The 23,134-nt window shown below is 50.5% G+C and overlaps 1 protein-coding gene across 16 annotated transcripts in view; it reads left to right on the forward strand.

Moving 5' to 3' along the window:
* Positions 1-23,134, forward strand: part of GRAMD1B (GRAM domain containing 1B) — a 242,487-nt gene that overhangs the window by 108,004 nt on the left and 111,349 nt on the right. For 11 of the 16 annotated variants that reach the window (XM_082683735.1, XM_082683746.1, XM_082683755.1 and 8 more), the window contains one exon: positions 1,925-2,002. The exons of 3 other annotated variants lie outside the window; for them this stretch is intronic. In XM_082683735.1, coding sequence (XP_082539861.1) covers positions 1,925-2,002 — 78 coding nt within the window. The remainder of the gene's footprint in view (positions 1-1,924; positions 2,003-23,134) is intronic. 2 more of the 16 variants (XM_082683753.1, XM_082683759.1) reach the window with 1 other exon arrangement.

Below are 23,134 nucleotides of genomic sequence, written 5' to 3' on the forward strand. Positions count from 1 at the left end.
GAGGGGGAAGCAGGCTCCCTGCTAAGCAGAGGGCCAGACGTGGGGTTTGATCCCAGGACCCCGAGATCATGACCCGAGCCGAAGGCAGAAGCCTAACCCACTGAGCCATCTGGGCACCCCTGAGGAGAAGTTTTTTTTTTTTTAATATTTTTATTTATTTGTCAGAGAGAGAGAGGGAATGAGAGCGAACACAGGCAGACAGAATGGCAGGCAGAGGCAGAGGCAGAGGGAGAAGGAGGCTCCCTGCCGAGCAAGGAGCCCGATGTGGGACTCGATCCCAGGACGCTGGGATCATGACCTGAGCCGAAGGCAGCTGCTCAACCAACTGAGCCACCTAGGCGTCCCCTGAGAAGGAGTTTTTAATGGGCGAGTCTTGGAGACCTCACGAAGGGGAGGATAAAGGAGGAACCACTCTGCGGGGAACAAGTAGGAACAAAAGTGGTCCGCGTAGAGTAAATGAAAGAGAAAGGACTTGTGTACACACTTAGGTTCCTCTAGGCAATTGGCAGCTGTCTGTGTTTGGTGCTCTTCTGATTTCCGGTGTATGTATGTGCTTGAAAATTTGGTACAGGTTGCTTCTAAGTTCGTTTACTTCTTGCTGAAAGAACAGAGCCTAAGAGTGTAGTGATAAGTGTGACCACAAAAAATCACGCCCCACTTTGGGGGAGAGCGCACAGGGACGGGAGCAAGCTCTCACCCTGCCAGACTGCAGAGTTTCCGCAGACCTGGGGGTCTCATCTGAGGAATGCAGTCCCTGGAGATCAGTGATTTCTTTTGTGCTGAGCCGTCCATCAGAACAAGGAAACAATTGGGTTCTACTGGAGTCTGGGTTACAGCGACATTTATGGTAATAGGAATTTGTTATTAATAGATTCTCTGCAAAGCAGGGGGTTTGCTAGCTTTTTCTGTAAGGGTCCAGATAATAAATATTTGAGACTTCGCAGGTGTAATGAACTCAAGACTTGCTTATTCCTCTCTGTCTTAGCTCCTTCTTGACAGGGCAGCCCCAGAGGATATGTAAATGCGTGGGTGTGGCCATGTTCCAATTAAACTTTATTCATGACTCTGAAGTTTGAATTTCACAACAATTCTCATGTGTCTGTGGGATGTTATTCTTGTTTTGACTTTTCCCCCTAACCATTTAAAAAAATAAACATCGTTCTCAAAGGGCAGTAGGAAGAAACAATGGGCAGCTTCAGGTTTGGCCTGGAGGGCTCGAGTTTATTGACTTCTGATCAGATGCTTGGATTGGTTAATGAATAACAATAAAAATCGTGTGTTTAGTTAGTAGTCATAAGGTGCCTGGACAGCTTTTTTTTCCCTCTCCAGTAAGATGAAAGAGGGGCGAATTCCACATAACTCCCATGAAAGCGTTTTAAAGAGCAGAGCTCTGGGCATTGAAGGCCTAGCTGGAATCACCTCGCCTGCAGGGTGGGTGTTGAGGAGTGGAGGGACTTCCCCTGTAATCCCGCCTTTATCCTCAACCTTGCTCTGCCTTCCCAGGAGGCAGAGAAGCCGCCTGCTGACCTCCGACCTCTGCCCCCACCAAGTGTTTCTCCCTGCTGCAGTTTCCCCCTCCCTCCCAGTCTGTACCTGCCTCTGGCGAAGAATGGGCTTGTTACCCTGCTCTACAGATTAAGAGGCCCAACTGTAGAAAATGCTGGAGGCATTTGCTCCCCAACACTGTGTAGACCAGGAAGAACCAGGGAACGGTAGGATCTTCCTCTTAGGCCTCAGATGTGATGGGTGGGGTTGTACCAAATTGTGTCATTCCTCCCGCCTCTGGCCTGTCAGTACATCCTGCCTAAAGTCACATGGGGGAGCTTGTATCTTTGAAATTTTGTAACGCGGTTTGTTTGTCTAGATGACCTCCCCCCAGGGTTGAGAAAGAAAGTAACGGTTGCTATCCTGTGTCTGTCTCCAGCAGCCAACAGAGCAGCCAGCAGAGCAGCCACGACGATGATTCCAGCAGGTTCCTGAGTCCCAGAGCGCGGGAGGAAAGGTAAGGCCAAGGGAGGAGGGAGAGGATGGGCTGAAACGTGGGAGTCCAGCCACCCTCCTAGCACGGGGGGAGAACCGGGGCGAGGGGAGGAGGGACGAGGGAGGAGGCTGCCAGACCTCTGTGCTCAGATCGGGCAGAGAGGCGCGATGTTCACCCAGGAAGTGAGAGGGGGCCGCGCAGACCCACGGCTTCTAAAGGCTTCTGCGGTTCAGCTAGGAGCAAGGTCAGCCTGTGGTGAACCCGAGATCCTGGGAAGACGCGCGAGCGGGCTTGGCTTGAGGCGCGTGTTAGTGGCTGCGTGCAGTGCTGCGGACGGGTCTGATGTGTGACAGCAGGTGACGGCGGCAGAGCGGGATAGACGTGGACTGTGGGTGTTAGAGGTCAAGGAGGGTGGATAGGCGAGGGGCAGTGAGCATGAGGCCCCGAAGTGCTGGCTGGAGGGTTCGTGGTGCGACGAAGTTAAACGCTCGGGATGGGAGGACCAGACTCTGCTCCGTGGAGGGCCTGTGCGGTGGACGGAGCGGGGGTCTGTTGGGGCAGGCGAAGCTGCGGTGCCCGTGAAGGGCGATTGGCCTGATGTTAACTAATGAAAAAAGAGGTCTCCGTCGGGACGCCAGAGTGGTCTGCTTTTGGTCGTGCTCTGTCTACTGCTTCTGTCAATGCACTGGATGAGGAAGGAGAACGTACCTCTACATCAGTTATCAGACTTAGGGCAGACACTGAGCGGGAATCGAGAGAGAAGACGGAGGCTGACCGACTCTGGTTTGAGTATTTCAGATGGAACAATGGGTGCAGATGACAAATTTTTTTTTTTTTTAAAGGAAAGGTGCTAATATATTTATATTTAGTACTTAAAAGTCTATATTACAGTAGTTTCTTTTTAAAATTTTATTTGTTTATTTGATAGAGCACAGGCAGGGGGAGTGGGACAAGGGGAAGCAAGGCTCCCTGCTTTGAGCAGAGAGCCCGATGCAGGGCTCAATCCCAGGACCCTGAGATCATGACCTGAGCCGAAGGCAGAGGCTTCATCGACTGAGCCACCCAGGCACCCCCAGAATAGTTTCCTAAATGTGGGATTTAAGGTTATCTTTGAAAGTACGGATTTGGTCATTAAAAAGCGAAAAAGACCTCACTGGTCTGTACTACTTGGATTATGACTGGTGTATCATGTCCAGTTCTTTGGAAGTAGATACTGATAAATGAAGAATCCAGAAGGAATGGTCGGGATGATAACGTACTATAAGGACCGGTAGAAGGGAGAGTGGCTTAGCCTGGAAAGCAGAAAGTTCACGGTGAGTATAACAGCACTCTTAAAGTACCTGAAAATCTAAGAAATAGAGCGAGAGGCGAAGAGATCCTAGTGAGAAGGATTCCAGCTCAGCATAACGCTGTGATTACAGTGGATCCCTTGGCTTCCAGCAAAAGCTGCATGGTGTGTCGTAAGGGGAGCCCCTCTGGCCAAGAGCGGGGGGCTTGGGGAATCCTTGTACTTATCTCTTTACATTATAAAGTTGTGTAGTTCTTGGGGTGCCTGGGTGGCTCAGATGCTAAGCTTCTGCCTTCAGCTCAGGTCGTGGTCCTGGGATCCTGGGGTCCATTGGCTCCCTGCTCCATGGGGAGCCTGCTTCTCCCTCTCCCACTCCCTCTGTTGTGTTTCCTCTCTCACTGTGTCTCTCTCTGTCAAATAAATAAATAAAATCTTTTAAAAAAGTTGTGTAGCTCTACCCCAGTTCTCAAGTATCAGTCCAGCTTATCAACTCCGAAATTGAGCAGATAGAAGGCAAAGGGCCAGCAGGGGCAAAGACTAATCATTTTTGTCAAGACGCTTAATCAGTGACGATCCCATGGCAGTTCTGTCTGTCTCTTGAGTGGCCTACCCTCCCTTTCCATTGCTTTCTGGAATTCATCCTTCATACTCACGAAATTAGCAGGGACCCTTAGGTTCCCTTGGCCCAGCTCCCTTCCCTGTGCTTGGGCGTCCAACATCTCCTGAAGTGTCCTGTCCATTTCTGGTCATAGTGTCTTCAGTTGGTCCAGTTGGTCCTTGTCCAGCAGCATTCTGACTGGCAGCTTCTCGACTCCTTTTATCTAGGCTCCTTGGAGAGAGGGAACAGGTGGTGAGTTGTAGTCTCCACGTTTTTTCCCAAGGCAACTTCAGCTCTTCCTCTAGGACATGACTGCTTGCCAGCTAGAGAGAGCCCTGCCTTTTGTTTGCTCTTCGGGATTGTATATTGCGGTAAATTCTGTTCTAGCTCCTTCTCTGCCCACTTCCTCAACCAAATGAAATGTTACAGAAGGTCTCCAGTCTGAACCTCTGCCCAGAAAGTCCTCTAGATATCTTCTCTGATCCTTCCTACTTTTGACCCCCTGACGGCTCCCTAACTCTTTCTGGTGGACAGTGGATATAATTTTGCACCAGCTCACTTTGGACAGTACGGGAAACAAAATTTGATCAGAAGTATGCTTCCCATGGTGGTCCCTGCAGACCCTAGCCTCAGAAACTCAGGACTGGAATGTGTTCACCATGGCCATTCTGAACGAAGTCTTTTTTCTCTTCGCATCCAGTTGGTTCTCCTGGAGAGAACAGGTCCCCGGAGTGCTAATTAATCACCAGCCTCGGTTCACAGCAAACCCTCAACACTCTGCCCCTAACCCTTACTATAATATGTTTTTACCCAATTAAGAGACTCTCTGGGGCGTTTCGGATGCCGGCCTGTGTTCTCCTGGCCTGGGTCAAGCATGAGATCCAAACCCCAGGGGGATTGTCAGCAGTGGCGAGGGTCTGGCTCCTTGCTCCGGGCCCCCATTTGATGGACGGTGCACCCTGCTGGTTGTGGTGGCATTTCCAACAGAGGCTAGGCCTTTGTGTGACCTCCTGTATTCTCATGACTCCCCTGGGAGGCTGCCGAGCAGGTATTATGGATCGAAAATGGTCAGGTCGGAGGCGGGTAGCCTGGACCCTTTTCTGTGGTTGCCCCTAATTCTCCATACCACTTCCAGGATGAGGGACAGTTTCACAGAACAGGAAAAAAAAAATGAACATCTATTACTTGTGTCTTAAAGATAAAAATTCTAATCCTTCAATATGATGTACACTTTCAGCTGTTAAGTAAGACACCGATTTTTCTTTTTCTTGTACGAGGTTCAGAATAGGTGGGATATTTAGAGACAAACTAGTTCCCATCTTGTAGTTTAACAAATGTCCAGCCGAAGGCAAAGGAGGAGATGCCACAATAGGGCATCCAAACCCAAGGGCTTCTGACAGTTTTCCTCCTCATTCGCATCAGTGTTGATTCCTGAAGGAGAAAGGCTTTGGGTCCATAATAGGGGCAGGTGGTGGGAGGGTGCAGGGAGGCAGTCATTTCCTGGGCAGGTGTGCATCAAGAAGAGTCGATTTCAGGAAGAAAATCAGAAATGAGGACTGTCTCAGAGACAGGAACTCAGGTTTCCAGTAGAAAGAATAGACCTACCTTCTCCAAAGTCTGTATTTGTGTGTGTGTGTGTGTGTGTGTGTGTGTGTGTGTGTGTGTGTGTGTAAGTGTATGTAATCAAATGTGGGATAGTAAATCTATATTCATGCTTCTAGGTGAAGCCAGGGATACCCTTAAAAAACACTATCTCCCAGGTTCAGCCCAAACCGGACCAACTGTCAGACTGATATTGACATTGCCAGATCTTTATTTCATATATTCACGTGGTGGTAGGAACAATCAAAGCCAGAGCTGTAGAAAAAGGAACTGTTTCACTGAGGACGGTTTATGTACACAATGTTAGTTTCAACAGAACTCGGTCCTGGTTGACCAGGAAGCCTTTCCGTGTAGGAGGATGGAGCCCTGGGCAGGGCTGGGGTGTAACCAAGCACCGAGGCTGGGCTGCCTGGGTTCATGTATCTGTCCCTGCGTGCAGTGTGTGTGCCCCAAACCTTTACTAAGTGTCTGCAGGATGCTGGGGAGCCTGCTGGAGTCCAGGCTGCAAGAGGTGTAGCGGCTCAGGGTGCCTGGGTGGCTCAGTCCATTGAGCGTCTGACTCTTGGTTTCAGGACAGGTCATAATCTCAGGGTCATGAGATCAAGCCCTGTGTTGGGCTCCACGCTCATTGGGGAGTCTGCTCCCCGTCCCCGCCAACTCCTGTGCATGTGTGTGCCCACTCTCTCTTTCTCTAAAACAAAGAAATAAATCTTTAAAAAAGAATAAAATAAAAAGATGTCTGGAGGCTCACTGATGGTGGGCATCATGGTGTTCTAGAAAGAGTGAAATCCCTGAAGTCAAAACGGACTTAGGATTGATTCCCTTCTTCCTTATTACCTGCCTCTTTAGAAGCAACTTACTTACCTTTGCTCAGCCTCAGTTTACTCGTTTGTAAAAGTCTTTCCTTGAGAGGAATAAATGAGATAACATGTGTAACATGCCACCCCGTTCGTAGTAGGTGCTTCGTAAGAGATACCTGCTGTGACGAGGGTGGCGTGAGATTTCACTTTCCTAATGATCTGTGCTCTGCTGTCCTTGAAGAAGCAGAGACAGAGGACTTGTAGAATATTGATCGCCCTTAAAATGTCAGATGTGGACACCAAGGATAAAGAGATGAAGGCATGGGATTTCCCCTTGAGCGTCTTCTTGTCTCCTGGTGAGACGTTCCTATAAGTACGCAAATATAATAGAATGTGATAACAGACACGGGATTTCGTATAAAGTAATAAAACTAAAGAATTTGGACGCTAAGATGCCTAACCAGGTGCGATGAATCTTGCATACGCTTTGAAATGTAATCCTCTCAACAACCCTGTCACATAGGGGCTGTTACTATCTTTATGTTAGAGTACAGGGAATGGAGGCTCAGCGGAGGCCCCAGATTTGTTGCAAAGTAGCACAGCCACTGTACTTGGGGTGAGGGCAGGGGAGAGGGAGGAGGGGGCCGAGGAACCCAGAAAGGCTCCACGGAAGGAGCTGTGCTCCGCTGAGAGCTGCAGGCTGAGTAGGAGTCTGTTCATGGGCAGCATTCCCAGGCGAGGGAACAAGACGTACATAAGCACGGAGGTGGGAGAAAGGCGTGTTCAGGGACTTCAAATACTTGAGCATCACTGCCGATCATGGCCGATGGTGGGGAGCTGGTGAGTGACTAGCCCTCATCTTTGCCCGGGTAGGCAGGTACGTGCCTCACCACGTTGCAGCCTGCCATGACAGAGTGGGCTTCTAGAGGAGGAGAAATGAGGGAGAGATTCTGAGCGTGGGGGTTCCTAGGTCACCTTATAGAGACTCTTGGGGAGAAAAGTCATTTTGGTCCTGCTGGGAGAGATGGATTTAGAGGGCTCGTGTTGAAGGCAGACAGGGAAGGAACCTGACAATTATTTACCATCCGGTCCCTATTTAACACATTTAGTGAGCACATACTCTATGCTAGCTACTCTTACAGGCGTTGGGAGCTGCAGCCACGAATAGGCTAAGTGTTAGGCTAAGTGTAGTCTCCCCTCTCATGGTGCTTTCGTTGTAGTGGGTGGAAATAGGTATCAACAAACAAGTGAATAAGAAAGCATCCAGCAGTAGCAGTGGTTAAAAGGAAAATGGAAAAGGGTGGTACAGTGGACCAGAGCTTTTTAGGGTAACACTAAGATGGGTGGGAAGGAACAGCTTACTGACCTGGTGACATTTAAGCCAAGTTCTGAATTAGACTAGCGAGGACAGAAAAGGAGGAACTGATTGAAGAAGAAATGTGTTAAGTAGGTTTGACAAAGCTTGCCTATAGCTGGGTTGAGGAGGGCACCTAGTGTGAACCTAGGCTCTCTAGTAGGGGCAGCAAATAAAAGGCAGCACAGGCCAGAGGTTAAATTCCTGCCTGGGCTCTGATCGTGCTTCCAAGTGCATGATGTGTCATCCTGGGCAAACCACTCTACCACTGTGCCTCAATCTCCTTATCTATAAAATGGGTATGGTAATGATTCATACCTCATGAGTTACTGGGAGGAGCTTGTGTGTTTGTGTCTATGATAATTAGCATAGCACAGTGCCTGGCACATGGCTCTTATTATATATGTGCTTGCTATTGTTATTAGTATTATATTTATCATTATTAAAATGTTGAGTAAAGCGGGAAGAATTTGAAGAGCAGGGGTGGTGGTGAGTTTAACTTAGACACGTTGAGTGTGTAGGTGGGGAGAGAAACCAGCCAGTTGGCTATACCTGTTTAAAGCTCAGGAGACAGAGCTGATATATTTTTTTAAGATTTTATTTATTTATTTGACAGACAGAGATCACAAGTAGGCAGAGAGGCAGGCGGTGGGGGGAGGGGAACAGGCTCCCTGCTGAGCAGAGAGCCCGATGCGGGACCCGATCCCAGGACCCTGAGACCATGACCTGAGCTGAAGGCAGAGGCTTTAACCTATAGAGCCACCCAGGTGCTCTCAGAACTAATATTTTTTTTTTAAAGATTTTATTTATTTATATGACACAAAGAGAGCACACACAGGGGGAACAGCAGGTAGAGGGAGAAGCAGGCTCCCTGCTGAGTAGGGAGCCCAATGCAGAACTTGATCCCAGGACCCTCAGATCATGACCCGAGCTGAAGGCAGATGCTTAACTGACTGAGCCACCCAGGCATCCCGAGAGAACTAATATTACTTGTTAGAGTCTTAGGGTCATCAGAGTGTAAGCAGAAGGCAAAGAAAGAAGTAATTTGCAAAATGTTGCCCACTGCAGCTGGGAAAAGTAGGAGATAGAAATAACAGACTTGGAGCGCCTGGGTGGCTCATCGGGTTAAAGCCTTTGCCTTCAGCTCAGGTCATGATCTCAGGGTCCTGGGATCAAGCCCCACATACAGCTCTCTGCTCAGCAGGGAGCCTGCTTCCTCCTCTCTCTCTGCCTGCCTCTCTGCCTACTTGTGATCTCTGTCCATCAAATAAATAAATAAAATCTTAAAAAAAAATAAATAACAGACTCAAGAAGGCAGAATCAAAGAGGAAAGAGGCAGGTAAGGTAAGCACCATCTTTTTTTTTTTTTTCTTTTTAAAGATTTTATTTATTTATTTGAGAGAGAGAGTGAATGAGAGGGGAAGGGAGAGAATCTGAAGCAGACTCCACGCTCAGAGCTCAACGTGGGGCTCGATGCCACAACCGCAAGACCATGGCCTGAGCCAGAACCAAACATTGTATGCTCAGCTGACTGTGTCCCCAGGGGGGCCCCACGAAACAGGATCTTCTGCAGTGATCGTTCAGAGGTCTCTGGTAACCACAGAGCAGTTTTAGAAGGGCGTAGGTGAAGGGAGGAAGAAGAGGGCGAGCAAGGAGAGTTTATTCTAGGAGTTTTTCTGGGAGGAAGAGATGATACCTAGAGGAGAAGGCAGGGGTGACTGGGGAAAAATTGTTTTAATAGAGGGAGACACAGCCCTTTATATTTTATTTATTTTATTTTTTAAGATTTTATTTATTTATTTGACAGACAGAGATCACAAGTTGGCAGAGAGGCAGGCAGAGAGAGAGGAGGAAGCAGGCTCCCTACTGAGTGGAGAGCCTGATGTGGGGCTCCATCCCAGGACCCTGAGATGATGACCTGAGCTGAAGGCAGAGGCCCAACCCGCTGAGCCACCCAGGTGCCCCAAGCTACTATGAGTCTTTAAGAAGGATGCTGACAGCATCAGATTTGCATTCTGAAGTTTGTAGTGCAGAGGAACGGTGGCTGCAGAGGGAGCGAGCACCTGGGGCAGTCTAGTTAAAGGATATTGGTGGCTTGGACTTGGGATGGTAGTTGTGGAGGAAGAAAAAAAGAAAGAAAAGAAGTAGATGAATTCAGGATACATTTTAAGGGGATTCCAATGTCCAGGACTTTGTGATGGATTGGATTTAGGGTGTGAGAAGGGAGGCCTTGGGAGTTAGTTCCAGGATTCCGACTTGGTCAGTGGGCTCGTGGTTCCTACGGGAGATAAGGGAGCAAGGTTTTGGAGGAGGCAAGGAAAGATCTTGAGCACAGGTGGAAGGATTGGCCTGGACCAGATCCCAATGGAGGTGGATGCAAGTGAGTTCCCACACCACATGGCGGGAAGGTGAGGGGGTGAATAGCGGCAGGACCTGTCTTCTCCGAGTCGTGGGAAATGAGGGGATTTCCCAAGATCCAAGGAGGGGGAACGAGAATCGTGTGAGCTTTGGGTATGGTTAATCTGGGGATTTCTTTTTTATTTTTTTAAAAGTTTTTTAGAAGACTTTATTTATTTATTTATTTATTTGACAGAGAAAGAGAGACAGAGATCACAAGTAGGCAGAGAGGCAGGCAGAGAGAGAGGAGGAAGCAGGCTCCCTACTGAGCAGAGAGCCCCATGCGGGGGCTCCATCCCAGGACCCTGAGATCATGACCTGAGCCGAAGGCAGAGGCCTAACCCACTGAGCCACCCACTGGTGCCCCAGTTTGGGGATTTCTTGCATCACCTTTTCTCTCACTCGCAGGAAAGGTGTTCCCGTCTTACCTGTCTCCCTGGAGCTCACCTCGTTTCTTCCAGGTATGCTAGGGAGGGCCGTTTTACAGATGGAGTGCTGGGCTGTGGTTCGTTTTTCCAGCACTTGCCTCGTGGTTTGCGCTGTTCAGCTCACTTTTCTGTCTCCCCACCGCCGGCCCACGAGACCCCGGAGGACAGAGACCATATCTCTTCTATCTGGCACAGAGGAAGCACTCCACAGATGCTTGTGGAATTCACGAGTGAACAGATGGAGAAACCAAAGTCATGGAATTTGAGGCCAAAGGCCAGGCCAGGCCTCCGGAGTTGCAGGCTCAACTGATGTCAGCTCGGGTCAAGCCACCAGAATGGAGAGCCTCCTGGTAGAAGGAAGGATACTTTCAGTTCTGCTGCTTCTAGCCCAGAAATTGTCCCCAGACAGCCTACTTCCAGAGCGCTTGAGCTCCCATCGGTGTGCCCGGCCCCCAGATTCCCCGCAGCCCGGCGGCCGCTCAGGTGACCTCTGAAGTAGGCTCCCTCAGCACGAGGAAGGAGCCCAGTACAAACCCTCTGGGAGCGGGGCCCGCCGGCCCTCCCCCTCCCTCCCGCACCAGCAGCTGACATCACAGGCAGGTAGAGCTCCAGCCTCCCTGTCTGAGGACAAAGAGGAGGAGGAAACTCACCAAGTGCCCAGAGCACTGCCAGATGTGGGAAGATGGAGGAGGGCCCTGTTTGGAGCTGTGGCTTGGGCCAAAGCCAGAGGGGATCCTGGTGACACGGAGCCTCGGGCTCTCCTGCCCTGGGCCCTGTGCCTGCCCGGGTCTTGGATCGCCCAGCCGGGCTGGGAGGGCTTGTGGGCAGGTGGTCTGGCCGACAGCTGACGGAGCTGCTGAGGCCGAGTCCTGTCCAGGTGGCTCTGGAGTGAGCCCCCAGCCCTTAAGGTCCCCGCTGCCATGTGGTGGGCCCTCCCCTGAGCCCAGCATGGTACAGAATCTGCACTCCGAGGCTGTTTCCTGCAGTGCGGCCGTCAAGCAAGCCTGTCACTACCACGTCTCCTCCCTGAGGAAAAAGCTGTCCTTTCTGCGAGCCAAGTAGGTGGCAGGGGACCCCCCCCCAGACTCCCCCGAGAGTGAGAGTGTGACCAGTTGGCCCTTGGGCTGGTTGGGGATGACCGGGGGCTCTTCACAGAGGCAGCTTTCGGGGTTGGCTCTCGTGTTTGGGGCTCTGGTAGTTCTTTGCCAGGGGGGACGGGTCCTCAAGAGGGGGGAGGAGTGATCTGTGGCAAGAGGCCGAAGGCAAAGGATAGAAGGTGCCGCCAGCTGAGGCTGGGTGGCCCTTCGTCGGAATGGATGGAATGCTTGACGGGGCCTTACTGGGTGTCTGCCCAGGGGGTTAGTGGCTCTCCTGGTTTTTCATAACCGGCCAGGGAGGATTGTCTCTTGTGGGGTAAATGACTTCAGTTGGTAAAGAACTTGGAGGTCGCAAGACAGAGGTGCTGTGGAGGGTGATGGACTCTAACTGGCGCCTCTGGGGTGCTGATCATTCCCTTCCAGTGGCAGGGAACCTGTGAGGGAGGCATTCGGGGGTGTGGACGTCACATGTTCACTTCTTAGAGGTAGTCACTGGGGCCTCTGCCCCGACCCCAGAGCTGCTCGAGTAGGCAGCCGGGGAGGTCAGAGGATAAGCGGGGTGGGGGGTGCTCTCTCCCGGTGCGGTCCCCCTCGCTGACAGAACCGTGGGCAGGGGCTCCGTGGTGGCCATGCCCCCTTGGCCTCTGCAACAAGAAGAGGAGAGGAGGTGTCCTAGAGGAGAAAGACGCCCTGGCCCCCAAGGCCAGAGGGGAAACTCAGAGGCTGACAGCTGTTGGAGAGGGGGGCATGGAAGCTTATGGGCAGGTTTCTGGGTGTGTTTTTGTGAAGAGGAATAGAGCAGGAAGGGGAAGGAAAGATGGACAAGTGGAGGGAGGGTGGTGAGAGGCTGAATAGATTTCAGAGGTCGATTGGGGCTGGAGGTGTTGTAGATGACTTGATCAGATTCTCTCTCACACGGCCCGTGTGCAAACACCCACAGGCGTGGCTGCCCATGAGTACTTTGCCATCTTTTGGCAGAAGTTTGAAGGGCAGTGAACAGAGACTGAATCCTTACTCTTACGAGGTGACTTCTCAGGTGCCGACCACCCAGGTTACCTGCACACAGCAGACATCCGACACGTGATGGCCGAATGAGGGATTCCCACCTAAGGTGCCTCTGTCACTGCTGGTGACAGAAACAGCGGGGGCGCCTGGATGGCTCAGACAGTTAGGTGTCTGCCTTTGGCTTGGGTCATGATCTTGGGGTCCTGGGATCGAGTCCCGCATCGGGCTCCCTGCTTCTCCCTCTGCCTGCCACTCCCCCTGCTTGTGCTCTCTCTCTAGTAAATAAATAAAATCTTAAAAAAAAAAAAAAAAGAAAAGAACAGAGACAATTGTATCTACTTTGTGGAGACTGGGGGGGGGGGTCAAAATGAGATAAAACGGGAGAAGGTCCTAGCCCTGTGTCTGGATACAGTAAATGATATGATATGTCCTTTTTGTTGGCAAATAGTAGCCTGGAGCCAAGCCTGTAAGTAAGTGGAAGGGGAGTTTTGAGCTCCTGAGACTGTCCGTGGGAGGACTTGGTTAGGCTACGGCAGGGGAGGCCAGTCGCATAAACCCGGGTCCTCACTTTCCCAGCTGATTTCCATCTGAGCGCTGATCGTGTCATAACGGTATGTATCTGTTGTATCTGTTGGCCCAGTTGTCTCCCCTACTAGGGCCCAAATCTCATGAGAGAAGGGGGACAGTCTGGTTCACCCACTAGAGTGTATCTGACTCGAAGTGCAGTGCCCAACATGCGCTAGGTGCTCAGTGAAGATTGGTTAATGAGTAAATGAGCACATGAGTAACTGTCTAAGGCTTTTTGCCTTTTTTTTTTTTTTTAAGATTTTATTTGTCGTAGAGAGAGAGCACAGCAGGGGAGCAGCAGGCAGAGGGAGAAGCGGACTCCCCGTTGAGCAGGGAGCCTGGTGTGGGGCTCCATCCCCAGACCCCCGATATCATGACCTGAGCCAAAGGCGGACACTTCACCGACTGAGCCTCTCAGGCGCCCCATTGTCTAAGGCTTTTTGCCAGCTCTCACATTCTGTGATTACAGGATTGTGTAGCTGTGCCCCAAACTGAGGGCCACTGAACTGACTAGCCCTTCTGTATCTGTTAATCTTTATGACCTTTTCATGGTCGCGGTCAGTGGCTTGTGACTGCCCTTCTGTATTCTTTTTCAGATCCACATACACCTCTGGTTAGGTGACAGCGTGGTCTTGGACAGACCGCACACATGGTGTTTGAACAGGAGAGAGAAGCACCTTATTTTAGGTCTGGGCAGAGAAGCGAGTGGGCGCTCCTGTCTTCCCCTCCCTCCCCGAGTTCCCAGTTCGTAGCTCCTCTTTGGCAGGCCTGGCCGGCTCTGTGGCCGTCAGCAGAACTGTCTGCAGGTGTAGCCGTCACCTGCTCCGCGTTTCTCCTACTCCAGCATTTCTCCTTTCCTGCCTGAGAAAGGGGGCTGTTAATTATAGCTCGGCAAACTGTGCTATCTCGGCGGATGCCGGAGTTGGGATCTGGATTTGAACAAGCGGCAGGCAGGCAGGCAGATGGTAAACCTTGTTCCCCAGCCTCCCCACCTCCTGCCAGGGAGAAATCCCATCCTCCTACCAGTGGGAGTGGAGAAGGAATGTGAGTGGGTGGCAGTACCCCGGAGGCTCAGGCCGAGACTCCACCTCCAGCTTGCCCTGTCCTGCTACCTCCTTTGTCTCCCTCTTATCCAGTCTTGAGGTGCATTTGGAGGCCAGAATCCCAGAGTTCTTCCAGCATGTTACTGACGAATAATGGGAGCTCAGAGCACCTGTTTGTGGAGACCACGCCCTGCTTTCCCTTCCAGGAGATGAATAAGTCATTGTACCAGAAGTTGATACTCTAACTTGGTTGCAAACCTGAGTCAGTGAAACATTTTTGAGCTGTCTCCACCAATATATATACATATTTCCACCAATGTACACAAACCCACACGTGTGTATATACACGCATGTATACACACGCACACACATGTTCATATACGCATACATATATATGCACGTGTGAATGCATTTATATAAATGATATACATGCACTGCTGTACTGAATTGCTCATTATGTAATTAAGCAGATGTTTTAAAAGGATGAGATAAAAAGAAATAGAGATCTATGTAAGTTCTAATACTTCCCTTCCTGCATTGCCCGCGGGAGTGCACATACCCCTTGATCATGTGCAGCCTCCTCGGGGACCAGAGCGGCCATACGGGGTGTCGAGATCCCATGTGGGGCTTATCCATTGTGCAGATTCCTGGGCCCCTCTCTCCAGTTCTGAGCCCTGTGGACTGGGGTGGGCCTAGGAACTTGCATAGTTAACACCCATCCCAAGCGATTCTGACTCTGGGGGTCTTGAACTGCGCTCGGAGGAACGTGACCCGTGGTCAAAAGCCTCCTGTTAACTCTGCTCTAGGGAACATCATGTACGCAATTTAATAGTGAATGGTCACGGGACAGGGAGAGCACAGTGTCCTAGGGAGCCTCTGGCAGACCCATGGCGCCTTTTTAATGCCTAGCCCTCAGGGGCCCTGGTATCAGCGCATCGCTTCTGTTCTCCCGCAGCTGTTGGCTGCATAGCCCAAGAATCCTGGTTCTGCAGCAGGGGGAGAGGTGGGCAGGGTGGGGATATGTAATTAAATTAATCATTTCATCTTATCTGTCACCAACTTTGCAGGTTGCTCAATGCTGCTTTTCTTCTTATCCTCTGACGGGTGAGCAGCAGGCAGCTCCCTGCTGGGCCCCCTCCCTCTTCCCCCGGTCCCTAGTCTGAAGGTTAAAGTCTTCGTCTAGATGCGAGAAACCCCTCATAACCGGGGTGGGGGGAATTGTTCTGCGATTGGAAGAGGGGCTAAGGCTGTGGACGGCTCCTGGGGACCCCCGCTCCTGGCCCCCAGACACTAACACAGACACTCCCTTGTGTCTCTGGTATGCGAGCTGGATGGGGGAGTCCCTCGGGAGAACCAGGGCTAGGCTTGAAACACGGAGTTGATTCGTGTGGCCCCAGGACAGACTCATTAGGGGGATTACGGAGTGAACGGTTGTCTCTATTGGACTCCTTTCCCTCTAGAAGTGAAACACCAGGGTTTCCTTTTCTTGGCGTCTCAATGAATGGGTGGACTTGGCATCTGGCAGAGAGTGTCTGTCCATTGTCCTTATAAATGGGGGGTGGGACCTAGATCTGCAGAGGTGGCCTGAAGAAGGGATTTAAGGAGGCTGATCTCTCTGCTCCTTCCTCAGTTGTGAATTTCTTCTTCAGTCCCCACATCAAGCGGACATCTGCCTCTTTGTGAATAACTTCCATAGTGGGAAATTGAAGGAAATTAATTGGGGTTTCTTTCAGTAAAGAAACTTCGAGTTAGGGGAAACTACAAAAGCTGTACAAATGTGGTGAGCAAATCTAAGAGAATACTGAATGTCCGTGGACTTAGTCTGTGGGCACCATAAAAGTTCCGAGGTATTATCTGTTATGATTAATAATAATCGGCTGTTTTGAGAGTCTTTTATGTGTTCATCAGTGTGCTTTCCATGTCCTTTCTTACTTAACTATGATAACAGGCCTGTAAGAACTTGGGTTGTCCACTGTCATTCCTTATAAGTGATCTGAGATTCCACTCCAGAGCCGCCTTTTATGACTTCCCCTTGAGAGAGCCTCCATGTGGCCGTTGGGACACTTGGGGCACCCAGCGCTGAACCTTCTGCTTTTTCTTATGTTGGATGGATCTTTCTTCCCCTGTCTCCTGGACCTGAAGCTCCAGATAGGGAGTGTGTGAGTGAGTCCATTAATGAAGATGATTTGTGGCAAAGCTTCAAGCCAGACGCAACACAAGACAAATTGACAAGGAGGGAATAGACCCCAGTGACTCTGAATGATTCAGTTAAATATGCCTGAAGCCAAATAGGGTTTTGTGTTTTGTTTTTGTTTTTTGTTTTTGTTTTGAGTGTGTTTCATATGCTTTGTTGATTTTTGAGAAGTGCCATAGGTTTTTTAACTAACAGGTTACTTATTGGAAAGTACATTCCTGATGCTTTCTTTCAGTTCAGTATTATGTCTAAACCACAGAACAGAACTGTGGTCGCTCTGATCTCTCTGTTGGTATCAGGTGAGAAGGCCCTCTTGGTGTTGGCTTGAGGAACACAAGTTCTTTACCTTCCCTCGCTCTTTGTTTGCTGGGCTCGCCAGCACCTCCTGTTGGCAGTGGCTTTGCTGGAGAGGAGAGAGTGGCCACCACATCCCCTCAAGGAGCGAGATGGGTGTTATTCAGCAGGCAGGAGGCAGGGGGCGTGGCCTGGATTCCCCTCCTACCACGGAGGGCAGGACTTTCCACCTGGCCCTACAGCCCCCACCTCGTAGGACCAGGACAGTAGGAGGAGGGAACTGCCAATGAAAAGGCAGACTTGATGGCCAGATGAGCTGAGAATCTCCACTCAGATTCTTCCTTGGCTATATATTACCATCCCTTCCCCCCCAACCCAGCTTCTGTAGCTTTATGGTCTGTTTTCTCATTCGATTGCAACAGCCCTCCCTGGGGTGTCCTGTATTCTTGGAGGGTGGTGAGGACCAAGCAGCGGTCTGGAGAGGATGGTCGTCCCTGGAAGCATTCCCCTTCACATTTCCCTTTGCTGGCTTGGCCTCTCTTGCCTAGCCCCTGGCCAGGACTTGGCTGGGATCTGTAGCTGCGTCCTTCAACCTCTGTCCCAGTTCCCTAGAAGAAACCTGAGAGCAGAAGGAGAACGCTCCTGACTTGGAGACCGTCCCTCGGCTGCCTGCTCACCTTTGGTCCATCCTGGCAGCTGCCCAGAATGGGGGATGAGCCGCTCTCCACGGGAGTCCCCGAGCCTGCTGCAGCTTGCTGCGCTGTCCAGGGGTCACTGACCATGGTCTGGCGTCCTGTCTGGTCTCCCTCAGCTTCAAGCAGTGGTTCCTAGCGGGCCTCTCCAGCGGCCTGCGTCCAGTGATGCCCCCAGGGCATTCAGACAGCCTCACACCTTCTGTCCTAAGGCTTTTCCCATTATCTGCCTCTGGAGCACACAAGACAGCGTGCATGGTGCCCATTTACCATGCACTCCAAGAAGCTCAGCATTGCCCTATGCCCCCTCTCCCCTCCCTGTGGACCCCCTACTCAGTTAATCCTGTGGCTTCCTAGATGTCCTCACCCTGAATGGCCATGTGAAATCTCACCCTGAGGGGCGCCTGGGTGGCTCAGGGGGTTAAGCCTCTGCCTTCAGTTCAGGTCATGATCTCAGGGTCCTGGGATGGAGTCCTGCATGTGGCTCTCTGCTCAGTGGGGAGCCTGCTTCCCCCCTCTCTCTGCCTGCCTCTCTGCCTACCTGTGATCTCTGTCTGTCCAATAAATAAATAAAATCTTAAAAAAAAAATATCTCACCCTGAATGAATCTGCCCTCTGTATCGGTGACCCTTTTCATTTTAAAAGTACTTGCACGAATCTGTCATCTGGACAGACCCGCTGCTGGTTGGGGAGGGTAGGGAGGGGGAAGGGCTTGTGTAACCTGAGCAGTGCTGGGTACAGATGGAGGGGTGGGCCAGGGGAACTCATGAAATACCTATTGTTCCCAACCTCTGACTGCCCTAAAGATAGTGGTTAGAAGACAGCATTGTCTTCGTGAACCTTGAGTGACTATTTTTGGTATGTGTCAGGCACTGGGCTCTCATTTAAATGTCAGCATTTTGCTATGAAATAGTATAACCGGTATAACTGTTACCTCCATTTTATAGATCAAAAAACTGAGGCCCTGAGAGAGGTTTTGTAACTTGGATAAGAGCATATACAGCTCTAATGTGATGGTCTAGAATGTGAATCCAGGCGCCTTGACTCTAGGTCCTAACCGCTCTGCAGCACCGCCCTGTCCAGCTCTAGGGGTATCATTAATACTCCTGTTGCTTGTGAGGTCCCAGGAATTGCTAGTGGCTAAGGGGCAGGCCTCTCCCCTGCCTGACTTGTTGTTTTACCCTGAGGAACTTAGATGCAGAAGGGCCTGATCGGATACCAGCAAAGACTCTCAAGAGTGTTGCCTGAGATCCGAGCTTCCCTAAGCAATGGCCGAGGGGCTGGCACTGTCCTTTTTGTCTACCCTATGGCTGCCTGCGCTCAAAGAGGCCTGCCTCTCTCCTCTTGACTTCAGAGCTGCGGGTGCCGTCTTGTAGCTGACTAAAGGCTACTTCCTTTCCTCCTTGAACCTGAACCTTAATTCTTACCACCCCCTTCTCCCCCTCCTGTCCTGACCGCTTGAGAAGCCCCTCCAGCCCAGCCCCGCTGCAGCACCCGGGATCTCCAGGGCCTAGGCCCGCTTCACAAGATGGTTCCAGACTTGAACCCTGCAGGGTTAGCTGCAGTCGCTCCGGTTTCCCCCTGCTGAGCAGTTTCTGTCCTCGCAGAACTCCCAGGTGCTGTAGTCAGGTTCTCTCATGGAACTTGCCACTTTGCTCAGTCTCCTTTCTCCCTCCTCCAGCCTGATCAACATCCCTGATTCTCTTTGTGAATCTTTCCTCCCCTTCTTTATTTGTTTGGACTCTTTAATTGTTCTTTGATGGCTTTTTACTCCACAAACTCCCCTATAAGTCCCCCTTAATGTCCACTCATAGTTCCCGTCTTCGTTCCTTTTTTGCCCTTTTTCATATTCTTTTTTTTTTTTTAAAGATTTTATTTATTTGTCAGAGAGCGAGCGAGCGAGAGCGAGCACAGGCAGACAGAGTGGCAGGCAGAGTCAGAGGGAGAAGCAGGCTCCCTCTGGAGCAAGGAGCCCGATGTGGGACTCGATCCCAGGATGCTGGGATCATGACCTGAGCTGAAGGCAGCTGTTTAACCAACTGAGCCACCCAGGCGTCCCCCTTTTTCATATTCTGATGACCGCCCCCCCCCCCCCCCCCCGCTCCATTTTCATGTCTTTATTCATCTGAAAAAGCAGGTGGGCTTGTTTTCAGTTCATTCTACCTCTGCCATCTTCAGCCCTGCAGGGGACTTAAAATTTCATGCTCTGGGGGAGAAGGGTCAGCTGAATCAGGAGAAGATTAGTGGCGAGCCACTGAATAATAATAAGAAAAAAAAGAACCCTAACTCTTAAGACACAGTTTTAAGCCCTTAACGTGTGCTACCTTCATGTAGCATATGAGTTGAGTAATATCTGTGGCTTTCAGATAAGGAATGAGGGCACAGAGAGGCTAAGTAACTTGCCTGAGGTCACACAGATGGTGGGCATTTGAGTCAGAATTCAGATTTGAGCAGAATGGCTGGAGAGGTAGGCTCGGCCCCACGCCTGAATGCCTTTCCCTAGGGTTGATGGTTAGTGAGCGAAAGAGATGAGGAGAAGTCACCTTCCAGCTCCGGCATCAGACATGCACGGTGGTGAGAAAACACGCACACACACACCCCTTTCCCCCTTCATCTGCCTCGCTTTATCCACGGAAGGAAGACGTTAGGTGACTTCTCAAGGTCTTCATGTTTCTGGACGCCTGTAGTTTGCGCACCCCTCCCTGTTTCATCACCATCTCTTCTGTTTAAAGTCAAGACTCCGGAGAGAAGGAATGGTACCTTCCTGGCAAAGGTGCCAGCAAGGAGTTGGCGGTCTTGGGATAGGCAGAGCGATCGGGCTGCACATTTGATCAGCAATGCAGATACGGCTGCACCACTGCACTTTGCTCCAAGAACTACATATCCCATGGTGCCCCGGGGTGGGGGGGATGCTGATCTGGCCAGGCTTGGAAGCAGCTTTCCTTGGCTTCCTTGCAGCCCCTCCCACCAGTAGGCAGCTGCTCGGGAGGAGGCCCTTCCTGAAAGAAGCAGGTGCCGGTGTCCAGCCTCTGAGCTGTCCTTAGGGAATTGGGTCCTGTACTTCCCACCACACCCTCCCCCTCCTCTGCCCAAACTCACCCTAGCCTCTCTTCTGTATCTGGGTTTTAAACCTATTATATAAGTACAGTGATTAAGGAGTTAGAATATAATACCTAGGGTAAAGTAATTAGTACGAATAATTCCCCTGGAGAGAAAATGATGTGATGATAAATGCTACCGTCCCATGTACCCATCTCTGTCTCTCTCTCCTTCGTTGTCTTTTCACTAAATACTAGGCAGAACAGAACGACACGGAGTTGTAGAAGAAGCTTCTGGCCTTTAATTCAAAGAGCAGATGGCGTGGACTAGAGGAGTTACTTAGTCCATTATTTAGGTAGATTCCTTTCTGGTTAGCAGAAGCGTGGGTACAGTGACTTCTTAATGAGATTGTCTGCGTCAGATTTCCTTTCCTTTTTCCCTTTCAGTGTTGTTCTCTTTTCTGTCTTTCTTCCTGGAATGTTCTTTGGCCTCTGGGACATACTCTTTCCCTCCTTTCTCATTGAAACCAAGCATTGCCCCCTCCCTCCTGCCCTGCCCCGTCTTCTGCCTTGTCCGTTCTGTAGCTGACAGCTCTCTCCCCGCCGCTTGGAGTTCAGGATGTTTAAATTGCCTTATAAAGTACACACAGATGATTCTAGCTGAGCAGCTCACCTGAATGCTGTGTGCTGTGCTCGCCACCCAGGGCTGTGTGACTGTCGGACTGAGGTATTTGGTCGTTTGGGAGACTGGATGCAGTCCTGTGGACATGGGTCCGATCTCTGCATGATTTTGCTGAAACAGAACATCCTCCCTCGTGGCTACCAGGCTTCTGCTCTCCATCTGTTTGTGCATTTGACTGTCAGCCCAGGGAGAGAGAGGACCACAGGCCAGAGCGATAGCCAGGAGGAGCACTGCAGGCCTCTGAGCAGAGATGGCATGTGTGGAACTGGCAGAGCCTGCACACAGCTTTTTTGTGCAGGGTACAGTGGAATACCTCTAGTGCCGTTCTGGCAGTGCCATGGACCCTTTCCAGGTTGACTGTGTCAGTGACCATGGGGCAGTGAGTTGAAGAAGATCAGTCCATTAGCCTAAATGGTATAGTCTACTACTTCTATTCTTGTCCTTTTTCCTTTGGTTTTATGGAACTTTTGTGCCTCTTGGCTAATAGGATAAGATGGGATAGGTTAGGGAGACATGACCTACTCAGTGCTTCTGGTGGCTGGAACCAGGAACGCATCTTTTCCCCCCTTCATTTTAATCCTGATAGTACACCACTTTGGTGAGATGTTTGGTCTACTGTGCTGCCTAAATAAGGTGAATATGAGTGAATCTTTGATTTTTTTTTTAAGATTTATTAATTAGAGTGAGCCTGAGTGGGAGGGGCAAAAGGAGAGGGAGAGAGAGACTCTCAGGCAGACTGCCCAGTGAGCATGGAACCTGATACAGCGCTCGATCCCAGGCCCCTGAGATCACGACCAGAGCTGAAACCAAGAATCAGAGGCTTAACTCACTGTTCTACCTAGGAGTCCCTGATGATTCTCTTTTTTTTTTTTTTTAAGATTTTATTTATTTATATAAGAGAGAGAGGAGAGGGAGAGAGAGAGAGTAGGAGAGGGGAGAGGTCAGAGGGAGAAGCAGACTCCCTGTCAAGCAGGGAGCCTGATGCGGGACTCCGTCCTGGGACTCCAGGATCATGACCTAAGCCGGAAGCAGTTGCTCAACCAACTGAGCCACCCAGATGCCCCCTGATGATTCTTTTTAAAAACTGTTTCCGTTGGACACAGGAGATTTGCTAATATATATACCAACCTCTGAATATGCCCAGGATTTTTCCCCCCATGTCTTGATAATGCATTTTCTTACAATTTGGCATCTTTCACAGAAAAGGGGGTGGTCTCCAAAGAGAAATATTAAATTGAGGTTTTATATTCTCAGTCTGTAATAATGGAAGCAGAAGTTGGGGACCGATTGAAGGGGGGAAAGTGAAGTGGTGGGAGAGGTAGCAAGGGGTTCGGTGTCCACGAACACCGGCTTGAATCCCAGCTCTGCTGTGCTGTGTGACCTCGGGTAAGTCCCTGAAAGTCTCTGAGTTCCAGTTCCGTTCTTTTGGGAAGGGAGAACAGCTTACCTCGCAGGGTTCCTGCGAGTATCCGATGAGGCAGCAGATTTGAAAATACCCCAGAGCCCCAGGCAGATGGGAGTTGTAATTCTTACTGTTCTGTCATTAAGCCAGATGCACAAAGGCTGTGGAAACTGGGAATCCGTAGTGGTATCATTCTTTTGGGAAACCCTTTCCTGCTCTGTTGTTGGTCTACCTGAATGTGCACTTTGGTTGTGAAGTCAGGCTTGAACAGAAGCAGGGTCAGAGAGAAGAATGAGGGGAGGAGAAGGCCAGAACGGACCGGACCGAGAGGTCACAGGTTCATTGCCTTCTTTTTTAAAATTCTCTTATATTTTAAGCTCTCTGTTGAATCCTTGCTATGCTGGATTTTTCCTCTGCTCTGGAAGCTGGACTGGGGGATGGGTAAATGAAGGGTGTTATTTCTTTCAGGGTCTCCCCTTTTTTGAGGGTAAGTCCATCTGGAATTGGAAAAGGAGTGTTGGCAGTTCTTTCCTTGCCCTTTCACTTTTTTTTTTTTTTAAGATTTTATTTATTTGAGAGAGAGAGAGAGCAAGAAAACACAAGCGGCGGGGAGGGGCAGAGGGAGAAGGAGAAGCAGACTCCCCGCTGAGCAGGGAATCCGATGCGGGGCTC

This window comes from Mustela nivalis, assembly GCF_964662115.1.
Source record: "Mustela nivalis genome assembly, chromosome: 9".
NCBI lineage: Eukaryota > Metazoa > Chordata > Mammalia > Carnivora > Mustelidae > Mustela > Mustela nivalis.